This window comes from Strix aluco, chromosome 3 (assembly GCF_031877795.1).
Source record: "Strix aluco isolate bStrAlu1 chromosome 3, bStrAlu1.hap1, whole genome shotgun sequence".
Classification (NCBI taxonomy): domain Eukaryota; kingdom Metazoa; phylum Chordata; class Aves; order Strigiformes; family Strigidae; genus Strix; species Strix aluco.
Genome location: NC_133933.1, coordinates 24,864,700 through 24,879,794, shown reverse-complemented (window position 1 = coordinate 24,879,794; position 15,095 = coordinate 24,864,700). Strand labels below are relative to the sequence as shown.

Sequence of the window (15,095 nt, the reverse complement as noted above, 5' to 3'; positions counted from 1 at the left end):
TTTATTTCCCCCCACCCCGGAATAACACGCTGTAAGTAAAACTTGGGAGGGCGGAAGAAATTCTGGCAGAAGGAAGTGGGCCAGCCTTCTCTTGCCCGGCAGGGGATCGCAGGCTCTCTGCTGAATGGCCCCACAAATGAACTGTCACACCCCCACGTGAACCCTGTGTTCCAGAGTGAGATCCTTGGGAGAAAGGGCTAATGCAAACCGGCCAAAGGGATCTCCTCTGTAGAGCTAAGGCAGCAACGTGCCAAGCAGTTGCTTACTACTTCAGGGCATCCCTTGCCACCTGCTAATGACGACCTTTCTGTTTTAGGCACGCATTGCTCCGTCTCCAACCACCCCCGAGACCACGGTAGAGGCCCTGGGATGCACAGAGGAACCAAAGAGCCTCTCAGAGCAAAGAAGGTAAAATGAGTCAGCTTTGGTTAAATCAAGAACTGATTCCAACTGATCCTGGCTTTACCTATCTAATCATGCTGTGGGATGGAAAGGTTTGCAGGCTCCCGCCAGGAGAGCGCCAGCCAAAGGAAAAGAAAGAGAGAAGAGGCCTGGGCAGAAGAGACGGAACCCCACCAGGCGAAGAAGAGAAGAAAGAAGAAGATGGGGACTGCAAAAAAAGCAGGGAGGTGCAAAAGATCAGGAAGCCCCAGGTACGTACCAGGCTCTGCTGCCCATCTTTGCCAACTCTCCACACTGCTCTAAGTCAGTCCAACTCTCTGGCAAGGGACGGCGAGGGGATGGTGCTATGCAGGGTTTGGAAATAACCCCGTGGCAGCTCCCCAGGGGAGCCCTGCTGTGTGGCACGGGGGCACTCTGCACCTCTGCATATGCGCAGGTCTGTAAGGGCATTACCCATGGGGATAAGGGGCCAGAGCCACCCCAGAGCCAATGCCAGCAGTAGCTCTCTTCTGGGATATCAACAATTCCTGTTTCCCAAAGAAAGGGGAACCAAGCCATGCCTGTTCCTGCCTTTGTGCTTTACCAGTGCTTTCTGGCTCTGTCGTTGTAGGTGCTGATTTCCTGTTGCCACCTGAAGCCCTGTGACTCCTGGGCTCCTGCAGTTAATGTCCACAATAAAAGGACATTTTGTCTCTTCTGAATGTGTGTGCCATACGATATTCTGGACGAGGTAGAAGTTGTTTTGTGACGCACGCATCCTTGTGGAAGAGTTTGGGATCATCCCTTGCGCCAGAATCCTTTCCAGCAGGCATCGGGGCTGAGTTCAGGTGCTTGAGGCGTCAAACCAAAGCACAGCATCACATAGAACCGCTGAGGCTGGGAGGGACCTGTGGAGGTCCTCTGGTCCAACCTGCCTGCTCAAGCAGGGTCACCTAGACCGGATTGCTCAGGACTGTGGACTAATGGGCACCTTCCCTTGTCACACAGAGCATCCTCATGGGGGGAAAAGGGATGCTCTGGAGAGTTTCTGGCAAATCTCTGGAGAAGAGCTTCTCCCCGCCCCTCTACCAGGGGCTTTTTCAGCTGGTGGGTGCAGTCAGCACTGCAGGAAAGAACAGGCAGCAGCCACCACAGTCAGCACTGCGGGAAAGCTGGGACCGCGGAGACCCTCCCAGGCTCTCCAACCCCAGCCTAGCCCAGTCCAGACAGCGTCCACAAGAGTGGTCTTCCATCCCTTTTCCCAACGTGCTGAACTGCCCTTAAAGCATTAACCACCGGGCTGAAGTGCTAAGGCTTGGACAATAGGCCCAAGCCAGAGTTGACCTATAGAGGAATCCTGTATATTTTGTACCTGATAACCATTGTGCTAGTAGGTATTGTACTAGGTTATAACAAACCGCCTATCCTGATGTAAAAAGCGCTACAGTGTTGAAGTGTTGAAGCCTGAACAACAGGCCCCGAGCCAAAGCTGCTAACTTAGTATGTAGTCATTAACGATATGTGTATGGTCATTAATGAAAGATGTAGCTTAGATATCATAGACTCCTGACTGATGATGAATGTAATGGAAACATGTCTATCCTGAATGTATCTTTCTTCTTCTTGGCATAGAGGTAAGTTAACAAGGCCATGAAGCCTGCTGTCCGGCCTTGGGACCAGACGTGTGGCCTTGTTCTAAAAAGAACATAAATAAATTAGATAAGCAGGGAAACTCCCTTAGCTTCTCCCTTGAGCCCTGGCCAGGCTCCGGGGGAATCTAATGTGAGAGTGAAACCAGACGTTCCGCTCAAAACAGAGGTGCCAGCTATTCTGGCTTGCTGATTTTGGGCTATATAAGGCTGGACCCGCTCACAGCGACTTTGGAAGCCTCACCTACGGGTGGACGCACCGCGTAGGATTTCCTACTTGCCGGGAAAGGCTCTCCAAATCCTCGCTGTAACCGGGGCTGCCCAGCCACTGCGGATCCGGATGATGGTAAAGTATGCAAGTGGTGATGGATCTTTCTTAATCCCTATTCTCTCTCTCAGGTAGTAATGATTTGATGCATGACCCTGTATTTTCCTATTTGTTTAAGTGCGCTATTGTGTCTTTTCGTACTGTATGTTTTCTGTATTATTCTGTTATTTAGCTATTTCCAGTAAAATATGCCTGCTCTTTTCACTCTGGTGTCTGAGTTTAATTGGTATCCCTAATCAGCAAAGCACGGGCCCACAATCTTTCTGGTTGGAGTGTAAAATAGCCAAAAGATGCCGGTTTCCTGCATTCTTCCTGCAAAGACTCTGATTTCCTGCATTTTTCCTCAAAAGGGCAGGTTTTGAACTCTCTTCATCGCTCCTATTTTAATCAAGGCATCGCGCAGTATCAACAGTTCCACCAGACACACGCCATCCAAAGCTGACTATGGATCCCCTTTTTGCCACGGGGAGGGCCTTTCGCACAGACGTGTCCCTGGCTGTGCTGGCTGCTCGGTGGGTGAAGGTCATGGCTCACAGTGGAGTCTGTCTTTCGCCACGATGGTCATTTCCAGGGAGAGCAGCTTGTTGTATTGACCAGGACCCTACAGGGAGAACAGAAGGGCAGGGATGCAGACGCAACACTTGCCACAAGTCCAGCGGAGCAGCTTGCTCCAGCGCGGCCCACTGTGACTTTCTGTGCTGCTGGAGCTGTGCGGATGCTCAGGGGACAAAGGGTTAAACCTGAGTTACCTGCATGAAACACAGCTGTCGCCAGCCTCGGTGCAAGCTGACGCAGGAGCTGGTCCTGACAACCACCAACCCAGGGCACGGAAGGCTTTGAACAGCTGTGACTGTTCTGGAACAGACCGTGCCTCGTGCATCCGCTTCTATTAACAACTCTTCTCCTGCAGCAGAAAAGGAGTTTGAGCTCTTGCTCACGGCTACAGGAGGACGGTGGTGGCCTCGGATGGTGCGTGAGGCTCGGGGCTTGCCTTGCCTATGAGCAGCTATGCCCACAGAGTGACAGAGGCTTTCCCTGGGGAAGAGCCATCAGCGCCCATTTGAAATGGAGGAAAACTTCACTACGGTTTTGGTTGTAGGTGGAAAGTTGTGGATCAGAGAGGAATTCTGCATCTTCCATAGCGTAACAGAGGCAACTGGCTGTAGAGCAATTTTTTGGTTTGTCTAATTCTTCCGGGAAGAGTCTTATGCTGGTACCGAGTAAGGCAGAGTGTCAGACAAAGTAGCTCATTGAATGGGCATGATACGGGGAAATTTACTTGCCTATTAAAAGCCCCATTGCTCTAGAAGTTGCATCTTTTTTCTCTAGTCCTTTCTCTTGGAAGGGGGTGGGCGGAGGGGCATGGAGGGTTTATCTTCATACCTCCTAAAACATGCATTGTAGCAGTCAGGATAGAATATGCCTTCCTCCTGTAGCTTTTCTTTTTTGAACGTGCTGAATTCAGTCAATTGCCCACTGAGTTCAACAGACACCTCTGATTTTTACCCTTTGGCTGAACAGCTAGATGCAACCTCCCGTCACTGGCGTTAGCACCATTAATGCAGATCATCTGCTCTCTACTACTCTAGGCTACCTACTATCCAACAGTCTAGGCGAGAGTACAGCCTGATGCAACGTTACACGTAAGGTCAGTACTACCAAGGGGTGTGACATTCCAATGGAAAACGAGAGAGCCTGTACACCTTTAATTGGCTTCAAGGGATGACAGGGAGAAGCACCATATTTGTAATACACACACACACACAGAAAAGTGGATCTTCCCCCTCAATTTCTGATCATTCTGTGAGAAAGCCGTGCGCCGCATGATGCGCGTCCTGTCCACATTCAGTGATGCGGATGACGGGGCAGAGCGCACCCTCAGACAGCTTGCAGAAGGCACACGACCGGGAGGAGAGGCTCCTGCAGCCGGGAGTTGTGTTGCCAAGCAGAGGGCCCTTGACAGGCTGGAGAAAGGGGCTGCCAGGTGCCTGCTGTCGTTGAAGAAGGGGAAGAGGGAAGAGCAAAGTGCTGGACCTGGGCAGGAAGAAGCCTTTGGAGCCGTATGTGCTGGGGGAGACCCAGCTGGCAAGCAGCTGTGCAGAGCCCTGGGGTCATGGTGGACCCGAAGTTGAGCAACTTGGAGCCAGCAAAGTACCCCTGGGGCAACGGGGGCTAAGTGCATCCCGGGCTGCAGCAGGCAAACCACTGGCAGCAGGCGGAGGGAGGGGGTGCTTCCCCTCTGCTCTGTCCTGCTCTGGGCTCCCCAGCGCAAGACAGCCAGGGCCACGCTGGAGAGCACCCCCGGCACGAGGCCCCGCCCACTTTCCGTTGGCCTCCCAGCGGCGGCCATTTTGGAGCCAGCAGCCACCAGAGCCGGCAGCAGGGGGCTCTGCTGGCACCGAGCAGCGCCGGCAGGAGGCAGGCTCTGGCCGAGCAGCACTCCCCGGCACCTGCACCTCACTTGCCATCCTCGCTGTCGCCGGCTGGGCCGCATCCCAGAGCGGTGCAGAGCGAGGGTCCTCCTGTCCCGGGCAGGATGGGCCAGGCCAACTGCTGCTGGCACTCCAGGTAGGATCCCCCCTGCGGCTCAGGGATGGGTGGGCACGGCCGGGCCTCGCAGCTGCAGCCTTTCTCATGCCCGCCGCTCTCTGCTCCGCAGGGAGGCTCTCACCGACGCCGAGGCGGTGCTGAGCACAGACGTGTGGCTGACCCGGGGCCACAGGAGGAGCGAGAGGCGCCTTCTCCTCCTCCAGGAGGAACTGGTCATCGCCAAGTTGCGGTAAGACCCTCAGAGCCCCACTGCCTTTCCCCCATCCCTGGCCCTGCCACCAGGCCAGGGACACTCTGGCACCAGCCCCAGGCCCTGGGGCCTTGGTGCTGGATGCACCAATGTCCATCCCAAGGTGTCCTGGTTTAGCCAGGATAGGGTTAAGTTTCCCCAGCAGTGGGGAGGGAGCTCTAGCCGGGTTATTCAATACCATGCTGACGTCAGGTCCGGGCGCCCAAGCGCGGGAAGATTGGTAAACGCGTGGGGTGGGGTCGCTTCCCTCACTGCTGTATCTGTATATCCCTTGTTCTGTTTATTGTTATTACTGTTATTGCTATTGCTATCGTTCTTGTTGTTCGGTTTGTTGCTGTTGCACTGTTGTATCAAACCTCTCCTTATCTCAGCCCCGGGGTCTGTATTTCACTCCCTGCCCCGTTCCGGTCGGAGGGTGGGGGAGGGGCAGCGGCAGCGTGGTCTCGGGTCCCGGCGGGGCCTAAACCACCACAGCCTTTTTGGTGCCCAACGTGTGGCACGAGAGGGTTGAGATAAGGACACAAGGAGAAGGTGTGTTAGAGCCATCTGTTAGGTGCCATTTTTCTGGTTTTATTCGTATTTGTTTGATAAGGAACATTTGCAGTGCTGGCCAACTTGCTTGCGTGGTGGGGCTGGATTAATCCTTATATCCCCTGTGTGTTCCCAGTGCTGGCGTTTGTTATCGGTGGAAAATGTGTCAAGGGTTTTATTTTGCTATACTGGCTACTGACTGCTTATAATGTGCTTGCATCACTGCTTGTGCGGGTGAACCGGTAGCTGTTTGCTGCCTGGGCTTTCGTTAGGGGTCTCACCGCCTCTGTGGGTGAGCCAGGGGAAGAGATGCTCTCGGTTTTTGAGAGTTTTAGCTATCCTTGGAGCACCCAGGCCAGTGTGTTTGCGGCACAGCGCTTTCTGAATGTCTGCCAGATCTTGTTTTGGGCCATGCGGTACTTCTCCAATAATGGCACCACCCGGAAACCTGCCCCGAGGGCAGATAGTTATAAATGGCAAGGTGTGTGGGAAAAGATGGGCAAGTGCCTGAGTCAGTGGTCACCCCCAGTGCTTTGGGATCTCGCTCCCAAACAAGTGCAGAGTCCTGATAAACTGGTGGAGTGTTTGGAAAAGGTGTGTTGCCAATGTGACAAACCCCGGGAGACACAACTCGTTGCGATGTGCTGGGGGCTTGCCCATGCCTACCGTGTCATCTTTAACACTGATCACTGCCCTCAAGGGGGAGAAAGGGCTGCAGGATCTGAAAGTGAACCTGCTGGTACAGCAGCTGGGCCAGGGGGACAGGCAGTGCCAGTACCAGTCGCCTCCACCAGCACAGCAGCTGGGCCAGGGGGACAGGCAGTGCCAGTATGAGTCGCCCCGACACGGAAAACCAAATATACCAAAAAATCCCCTCGCAGTGCACAGGGTGATGATGAACCAGGCCCATCACGAGAGCAGGAGGAAGAGCCGGAGGTAACCATCCGATCTCTATCCCTCAGTGAGTTGCGAGATATGCGGAAGGATTTCAGACGCCTTCCAGGCGAGCAAATTTGCACCTGGCTGCTCCGATGCTGGGATAGTGGAGCTGGTGTTTTGGAATTGGAGGGGAGAGAGGCCAAGCAGCTGGGATCTTTAGCCAGGGAGGCTGGTATTGACAAGGCCATAGGGAAACAGGCTCAAACCCTCAGCCTTTGGAGGCGACTCCTGCTCAGTGTAAGGGAGAGGTGCCCCTACAAGGATGATGTTCTATGTCGGTTAGGCAAGTGGACCAACACGGAGAAAGGCATTCAGAACCTCAGGGAATTGGCTGTGTTTGACATGGTTTATGGTGATCTCAATGATGGCCCATGGATCCAGATCAGGTCCCTTGCACACAGCTGATGTGGCAGAAGTTCCTGCAAAGTGCACCAGAGGCACATTCCAAAGCACTGGCAGTAGCGTCCTGGTGGCGAGACACCCACACTCAGACAGTGGACGAAGTGGCTGGCCAGCTCCGGCAATATGAGGGAAATCTCCCTTCCTCCCAACATGCCTGGGTTTCAGCTGTAAGGGAACTGCCTCAGAGGCTCCAGAAAGTGGAAGAGGACACGTCCTACATTCCACCTGCACGGGCCGATGTCTCAGCCATTAGAAGCAGGCACTTCCCCACCCAAGAGAAGGGCAGTGGAAGGGACACAGCACGGGGTACCCTGTGATTCTTCCTCCGCGACCATGGAGAAAACGTGAGGAGGTGGGATGGACAGCCCACTCCCGCCCTAGCTGCACAAGTACAGCACCTGAAAGGGAAAGCCACCATGAAAGGGGAGTCTTCCAAGAGAGACGCAGCTCCAGTGTCCAGTCGGAAATCCCCCAGACAGAATAGAATGGCCAACGTTATGCTTGACCTTCTTGAGGGGACAAGTGAGTCATTCTTGCAGGAGTCACTCTTAGAACAAGTGAGTGATGGTGAGCAGGATTAGAGGGGCCCTGCCTCCAGCCAGGTGGAGGAAAGGGATAATCGGATTTACTGGACGGTGTGGATCCGATGGCCTGGCACATCAGACGTACAAGCATATAAGGCCTTGGTAGATACTGGCGCACAGTGCACCCTGATGCCATCAAACTACAGTGGGGTTGAACCCATCTGCATCTCCGGAGTGACAGGGGGATCCCAACAGCTGACCCTATTAGAAGCTGAAGTAAGCTTAACTGGGAAGGACTGGCATAAGCACCCCATTGTGACTGGCCCAGATGCCCCGTGCATCCTAGGTACAGATTACCTGAGGAGAGGGTACTTTAAAGACCCAAGAGAGTACTGGTGGGCCTTTGGTATAGCTGCCCTGGAGGAGGTTGAGCAATTGTCTCCCTTACCCGGCCTCTCAGAAGATCCCTCAGTGGTGTGGGATTACTCAGTCGGTAAACGCGTGGTGTGGGGTCGCTCTCCTCGCTGCTGTATCAGTATATCCCTTGTTCTGTTTATTGTTATTACTGTTATTGCTATTGTTATCGTTCTTGTTGTTCGGTTTGTTGCTGTTGCACTGCTGTATTAAACCTCTCCTTATCTCAGCCCCGGGGTTTGTATTTCACTCCCTGCCCCGTTCCGGTCGGAGGGTAGGGGAGGGGCAGTGGCAATGTCCTCTCGGGTCCCGGCAGGGCCTAAACCACCACACAGGGGCAGGTGGGGGGCAAGGCTCTGCCCGGGGGCACCCCAAGGCGGCCACCTCCAGCTCACTGCCTGTCTCTCTTCTCCGCAGACGTGGCACCACCCTGCGCCCACAGCTCCGCCTGGCCCTGGACCAGCTGTGGGTGCTGAGCAGCGGGAAGGAGGCGGCGGGGGACGTCAAAGAGGAAGAGGAGGAGGAAGGCAGCGACGACGACAGGACCTCCATCATCTTCATCTGGCCCAGTGGCACCTGTGTTGCCACTTTCGGGTGAGTCATGGTGCCACGTCCCACAGCCGGGCAGGAGAGGGTCCCAACCGTGCCCACGCCACCCTGTGAATGGCCTCTGCCCTCCGTGCAGAGCCTGGACAGGGAGCGGGCTGCACGCCGGCAGGGAGGGATGGGGGTGCGTTTCCACATCCTGCATCCCCTGGTCACCTTTTGGTCCCCAGAAGGCAAGGGCAGGGGCAGCTGCTCTGGCAGGACACAGGGAGCCAGGGCTTGGGCAGCACCCCTGTCCTGCCCCACGGGGCCTCGTGCTGCCCCTCAGCCCTTCCCAAGGGGCAAGGCTGTGCAGGGGCCCAGGGGCTGGGGGGCAGCGGGGCCTGACGCTGGTTCTCCTCTCTTTCTGCAGCTCCCGGGCACTGAAGCAGCTGTGGCTGGGCAAGCTGCTGGGGTAAGCTAGGGGGGTGCTTCAGGCGTGGCCGGATGGGGGAACACAGCTCCCCAGATGGGGAGAGCTGCCGCTGTGGCTGCGGGCAGCTCTCAGGCAGAGCTGCCTGACAAGGGAGAAGAGGTGGCTTGGGGCTCAGCCAGCTCTCTCCCTGTCCTTTCCCGGTGACAGGACACCCGAAGGAGCCACGGGAGCCCGAGTAACCAACATCCCGTCCATCAAACTCCTGCAGAAGGAGCTGAGCCGACGCCACGCCGTAAGTGTCTCTCTCGTCTGGCCGCTGTCCCCGAGCGCTGGCCCTCCAGCCGAGCAGCAGAGGCGTCGCTGCTCACCTCCTTCCACTCTTTCTCTCCTGCCCAGTGGAAGACATTCAGCGCCAAGAAGAGCCTGGAGAGGCTGCTGGAGGACCAGGCAGAGGTGAGAACGGCTGCCTTTCACCCGCCTCTGGCTGTGCCGGGGTGCCAGGGCTGTGCGGCGAGTGGGGTGAGCCTGTGCAGGGGGGAGGGAGGGTCCTGCGGTGCCACCCCGGGTGCAAAGAGCGTTGGGGAGCCACCAGGAACGCCGCATGTCCCCGCTGGTGGTGCTGGGAGGAAACCTGCCGCGTGAGGCAGAGAGCCCAGGAGGGCAGAGGGTCCTGGTTCTTGCAGGCTGATCCCAAGCAAGGGCATCCAACAGCCCCACCTACCAATGAAGGCGGACTTTGCCGCTCACCAGGTGAGTTTGGGGACGAAGGGCAGGGAGGGCCTTCTTTTCTCCTGGACCGGCACGTCTGCACAACTGAGGATGCTGTTGCTGCTGCCCTTTGGCCAGAGGAAATCGGTGCGCATCACGCTGCAGCAGGAGAGAGCTGAGCGCTCGGGACCCTTCGACAGTGCTGAGCACTCGAGGTGCTGCCTGCCTGAGCTCTGTCCCCAGAGCCGGGCAGATGGGTCCCTGCTCCGCGGCCAGAGCCGGGAGGAGCCGTGCTCCCTTGTTCCCTGAGTGTCACCCCGCAGGTTGGGCACCCCAAGGGAGGACGGATGTCACCCGGACGAGCAAGGACACCCGCTGGGCAGCGGCCGCCGGACGTGATTCTGCGGGACAGGGAGCCTCCCTCTGCTGCGGCTCGCGGCCTGGGGGAGGGCAGGGCGAGGGCTGGGCGGGGCTGTCCCGCTGTGCCGCCGACTCTCAGGAGACTGCGAGCCGGAGCCGCTGAGCCAGAGCCCTGGTTCCAGCTGCCGGCTCCCTGCCCGTCCCGTCCCGTCCCGCCGCACGGCTCAGCACCGCGCTGCAGGCAGGGCAGGGCAGGGCAGGGCAGGCTCCGGGAGCGCTGGCCTGGCGGTTCCCACTGACGGGCTCTTGCTCTCTTTCCCTTTGCAGCGGGAGGGAGCGGCGGCCGCACCAGCAGGAAGAGGAGGGGGCTGCCCTGGCCGTTTGCGCTGCGGCGGAGCCCGTCCGCTGCCCCGGCGCCAGGGCAGGCGGGCTCCGACTGCAGCAGGGCGCTCTTTGGGCAGCCCCTGGCAGCGCTCTGCGGGGAGGCCGGCACGCTGCCCCGGCCCATCCAGGTAGGCCAGCCTGGACAGGGAAGCCCCAGCCCTCCCTGCGGCTGCTCCAGAGCCACTGTCCCCAGCGGCTGCGGGGGTGGCTGGGGCACGGGGCTTTTCACCCACGGCCACCGCTTCTGGCGCCAGACCCTTTGCGGGGGGGGCGGAGCCCAGCCTGGGGCAGAGCTCTGGCCTCTGCCGTCACTTGTTTCTTCAGCCAAGCAGCTGTTCTCCTGCGTCTCCCGCAGGAGCTCGTGGACATCCTGCACCAGCGAGGACCGTCGACGGAGGGGATCTTCCGCAGATCCGACAGGGGGACGGCGCTCCAGAAGCTGAAGGAGGACCTCGACCGCGGCGCAGATGTGGACCTGGCAAACCAGCCTGTCATCCTGCTGGCTGCCGTCCTGAAGGTGAGCGCTTCTGCCCTGCAGCTGGAAGAGCTCCTGGCTGGCCTGGAACCTTCAAAGGCTCACCTGAAGCCCTTGGCCTTGCAGGACTTTCTCCGCAGCATCCCAGGCAAGCTGCTCGTTGTCGGCCTCTACGAGGACTGGATGCAGGCCATGGAGAGGCCAAGCAAGGAGGCCAGGGTGGAAGCGCTGAAAGTGTGAGTGTGGCCAGCAGCCTGCCTGTTGAGTAGGGAGTGGCAGAGTCCTGGGACTTGCCTGAAAAGGGACGGGCTCCTTAGCAGGTTGCACTTTCTGGCAGCTCGCATTTGCTGGGCTGGGGTTGCATTTCGGGGGAAAGGGCGTGGGCAGGGAGCCTTCCCTTGCGTGGGCTTGGGTGAAACCAGGAGCTGGGAAGCAGCAGGGTGTTTTCTTCCTGAAGCACAGGAGCCCTGATCACTGCCTGAGAGCACCTGGAAAGTGGCACAACACAGACACTGGCTCCCACCTGCCCTTGTGCAAGCTTCAGGGGCAGCTGTGGGCAGCATCTGCTTCCATAACGTTGTGTTCCTGCTCCCTCAGGGTGGCCGAGAAGTTGCCTGCAGCCCATCTCCTCCTCCTCCAGCGCCTGATCTCGCTGCTGCAGAGCATTGGCCACCACGTGTCCACCAGCAGAATGACCGCCAGCAACCTGGCCATCTGCCTGGGGCCAAACCTGCTGGGCCCACCCGACGAGGACCTGCTCCCGCTCGAGGCCATGCTGGAGGTGACCGAGAAGGTACGCTGTATTGACCGGCTGCCTGCAGCCTGCCTGGACTGTCAGAGCTTGCTCCTCTCTTGAGTAAATGATGGTGGAGTGGCTGCCTGGAAGAGCAGCCCCACAGCCACAGCCTTCTGTGCAGAAGCAAGGGTCAGGAGCAGGAAAGGCTGCTTGGCACATTTTCAGACACCTGCGCTGAAACCAAGGCTTTGATGTGTGCAGGTGAAGCTGCTGGTGGAATTTCTCATTGAGAACGGCAGTGACATCCTGGGGGAGGAGATGGCTGTCCAGATGTCACCAGAGCCCATGGGCAGATGCACAGGTAGGAGGAGGGACTGAGGGCTGTCACAGCCTGAGCAGACAGCGGGGGTAGGGCTTGGTGTGGGTTTTGCTTTAGCTGTTGTCCACTTCCAACAAGTCACTTTGCTGCACACGCTTTTGCTTTCCAGAGCTGCCTTTGGGAAAGGAGCATGGCCCGGCAGGCGAAGCAGACGTGGAGCACCAGGCAAAAGCCTTCCTGGATGCACCAGCCTCTCTGCTCATCCTCCAGAGAGCAGCAGGGGGAGATGCGGTGGTGGGAGCAGAATCGGCGGAGGTATGGCAGCTCCACGAGCGCTGCGACAATGTGTCTTAGGTAGGAGGGTAGTTCCTGTTGGGTCCAAGCAGCTGCTGTGCCTCTTCCTGGCATTCGATCTCTTGTGGCTTTGCATTTTATTTCCCCCCACCCCGGAATAACACGCTGTAAGTAAAACTTGGGAGGGCGGAAGAAATTCTGGCAGAAGGAAGTGGGCCAGCCTTCTCTTGCCCGGCAGGGGATCGCAGGCTCTCTGCTGAATGGCCCCACAAATGAACTGTCACACCCCCACGTGAACCCTGTGTTCCAGAGTGAGATCCTTGGGAGAAAGGGCTAATGCAAACCGGCCAAAGGGATCTCCTCTGTAGAGCTAAGGCAGCAACGTGCCAAGCAGTTGCTTACTACTTCAGGGCATCCCTTGCCACCTGCTAATGACGACCTTTCTGTTTTAGGCACGCATTGCTCCGTCTCCAACCACCCCCGAGACCACGGTAGAGGCCCTGGGATGCACAGAGGAACCAAAGAGCCTCTCAGAGCAAAGAAGGTAAAATGAGTCAGCTTTGGTTAAATCAAGAACTGATTCCAACTGATCCTGGCTTTACCTATCTAATCATGCTGTGGGATGGAAAGGTTTGCAGGCTCCCGCCAGGAGAGCGCCAGCCAAAGGAAAAGAAAGAGAGAAGAGGCCTGGGCAGAAGAGACGGAACCCCACCAGGCGAAGAAGAGAAGAAAGAAGAAGATGGGGACTGCAAAAAAAGCAGGGAGGTGCAAAAGATCAGGAAGCCCCAGGTACGTACCAGGCTCTGCTGCCCATCTTTGCCAACTCTCCACACTGCTCTAAGTCAGTCCAACTCTCTGGCAAGGGACGGCGAGGGGATGGTGCTATGCAGGGTTTGGAAATAACCCCGTGGCAGCTCCCCAGGGGAGCCCTGCTGTGTGGCACGGGGGCACTCTGCACCTCTGCATATGCGCAGGTCTGTAAGGGCATTACCCATGGGGATAAGGGGCCAGAGCCACCCCAGAGCCAATGCCAGCAGTAGCTCTCTTCTGGGATATCAACAATTCCTGTTTCCCAAAGAAAGGGGAACCAAGCCATGCCTGTTCCTGCCTTTGTGCTTTACCAGTGCTTTCTGGCTCTGTCGTTGTAGGTGCTGATTTCCTGTTGCCACCTGAAGCCCTGTGACTCCTGGGCTCCTGCAGTTAATGTCCACAATAAAAGGACATTTTGTCTCTTCTGAATGTGTGTGCCATACGATATTCTGGACGAGGTAGAAGTTGTTTTGTGACGCACGCATCCTTGTGGAAGAGTTTGGGATCATCCCTTGCGCCAGAATCCTTTCCAGCAGGCATCGGGGCTGAGTTCAGGTGCTTGAGGCGTCAAACCAAAGCACAGCATCACATAGAACCGCTGAGGCTGGGAGGGACCTGTGGAGGTCCTCTGGTCCAACCTGCCTGCTCAAGCAGGGTCACCTAGACCGGATTGCTCAGGACTGTGGACTAATGGGCACCTTCCCTTGTCACACAGAGCATCCTCATGGGGGGAAAAGGGATGCTCTGGAGAGTTTCTGGCAAATCTCTGGAGAAGAGCTTCTCCCCGCCCCTCTACCAGGGGCTTTTTCAGCTGGTGGGTGCAGTCAGCACTGCAGGAAAGAACAGGCAGCAGCCACCACAGTCAGCACTGCGGGAAAGCTGGGACCGCGGAGACCCTCCCAGGCTCTCCAACCCCAGCCTAGCCCAGTCCAGACAGCGTCCACAAGAGTGGTCTTCCATCCCTTTTCCCAACGTGCTGAACTGCCCTTAAAGCATTAACCACCGGGCTGAAGTGCTAAGGCTTGGACAATAGGCCCAAGCCAGAGTTGACCTATAGAGGAATCCTGTATATTTTGTACCTGATAACCATTGTGCTAGTAGGTATTGTACTAGGTTATAACAAACCGCCTATCCTGATGTAAAAAGCGCTACAGTGTTGAAGTGTTGAAGCCTGAACAACAGGCCCCGAGCCAAAGCTGCTAACTTAGTATGTAGTCATTAACGATATGTGTATGGTCATTAATGAAAGATGTAGCTTAGATATCATAGACTCCTGACTGATGATGAATGTAATGGAAACATGTCTATCCTGAATGTATCTTTCTTCTTCTTGGCATAGAGGTAAGTTAACAAGGCCATGAAGCCTGCTGTCCGGCCTTGGGACCAGACGTGTGGCCTTGTTCTAAAAAGAACATAAATAAATTAGATAAGCAGGGAAACTCCCTTAGCTTCTCCCTTGAGCCCTGGCCAGGCTCCGGGGGAATCTAATGTGAGAGTGAAACCAGACGTTCCGCTCAAAACAGAGGTGCCAGCTATTCTGGCTTGCTGATTTTGGGCTATATAAGGCTGGACCCGCTCACAGCGACTTTGGAAGCCTCACCTACGGGTGGACGCACCGCGTAGGATTTCCCACTTGCCGGGAAAGGCTCTCCAAATCCTCGCTGTAACCGGGGCTGCCCAGCCACTGCGGATCCGGATGATGGTAAAGTATGCAAGTGGTGATGGATCTTTCTTAATCCCTATTCTCTCTCTCAGGTAGTAATGATTTGATGCATGACCCTGTATTTTCCTATTTGTTTAAGTGCGCTATTGTGTCTTTTCGTACTGTATGTTTTCTGTATTATTCTGTTATTTAGCTATTTCCAGTAAAATATGCCTGCTCTTTTCACTCTGGTGTCTGAGTTTAATTGGTATCCCTAATCAGCAAAGCACGGGCCCACAATCTTTCTGGTTGGAGTGTAAAATAGCCAAAAGATGCCGGTTTCCTGCATTCTTCCTGCAAAGACTCTGATTTCCTGCATTTTTCCTCAAAAGGGCAGGTTTTGAACTCTCTTCATCGCTCCTATTTTAATCAAGGCAT

At 56.4% G+C, this 15,095-nt stretch overlaps 1 protein-coding gene and 2 long non-coding RNA genes across 3 annotated transcripts; all 3 read left to right on the top strand.

The window, feature by feature from the left end:
- The first annotated feature begins 384 nt into the window (after positions 1-384).
- On the top strand, positions 385-1,440 carry LOC141921703 (uncharacterized). The gene is made up of 3 exons (XR_012622741.1): positions 385-408; positions 495-653; positions 1,013-1,440. It is a non-coding gene; the product is annotated as an uncharacterized LOC141921703 (long non-coding RNA).
- An 8,212-nt stretch (positions 1,441-9,652) lies between these two features.
- On the top strand, positions 9,653-12,277 carry LOC141921599 (T-cell activation Rho GTPase-activating protein-like). The gene is made up of 6 exons (XM_074820522.1): positions 9,653-9,679; positions 10,423-10,509; positions 10,737-10,898; positions 10,983-11,092; positions 11,454-11,649; positions 12,266-12,277. The coding sequence occupies exons 1-6, from the start codon at positions 9,653-9,655 to the stop codon at positions 12,275-12,277; spliced, it is 594 nt and encodes a 197-aa protein (XP_074676623.1).
- A 448-nt stretch (positions 12,278-12,725) lies between these two features.
- Positions 12,726-13,781, top strand: LOC141921702 (uncharacterized). Its single transcript, XR_012622740.1, has 3 exons — positions 12,726-12,749; positions 12,836-12,994; positions 13,354-13,781. It is a non-coding gene; the product is annotated as an uncharacterized LOC141921702 (long non-coding RNA).
- The last annotated feature ends 1,314 nt before the right edge of the window (positions 13,782-15,095 follow it).

Bases quoted from the DNA above. Each gene is read 5' to 3' on its own strand.
- LOC141921599 (XM_074820522.1), top strand. From the start codon at position 9,653: ATGAAGGCGGACTTTGCCGCTCACCAG. The intron at 9,680-10,422 runs GTGAGTTTGGGG...GCGCCAGGGCAG, and splicing joins CGGACTTTGCCGCTCACCAG to GCGGGCTCCGACTGCAGCAG. The intron at 10,510-10,736 runs GTAGGCCAGCCT...CGTCTCCCGCAG, and splicing joins CGCTGCCCCGGCCCATCCAG to GAGCTCGTGGACATCCTGCA.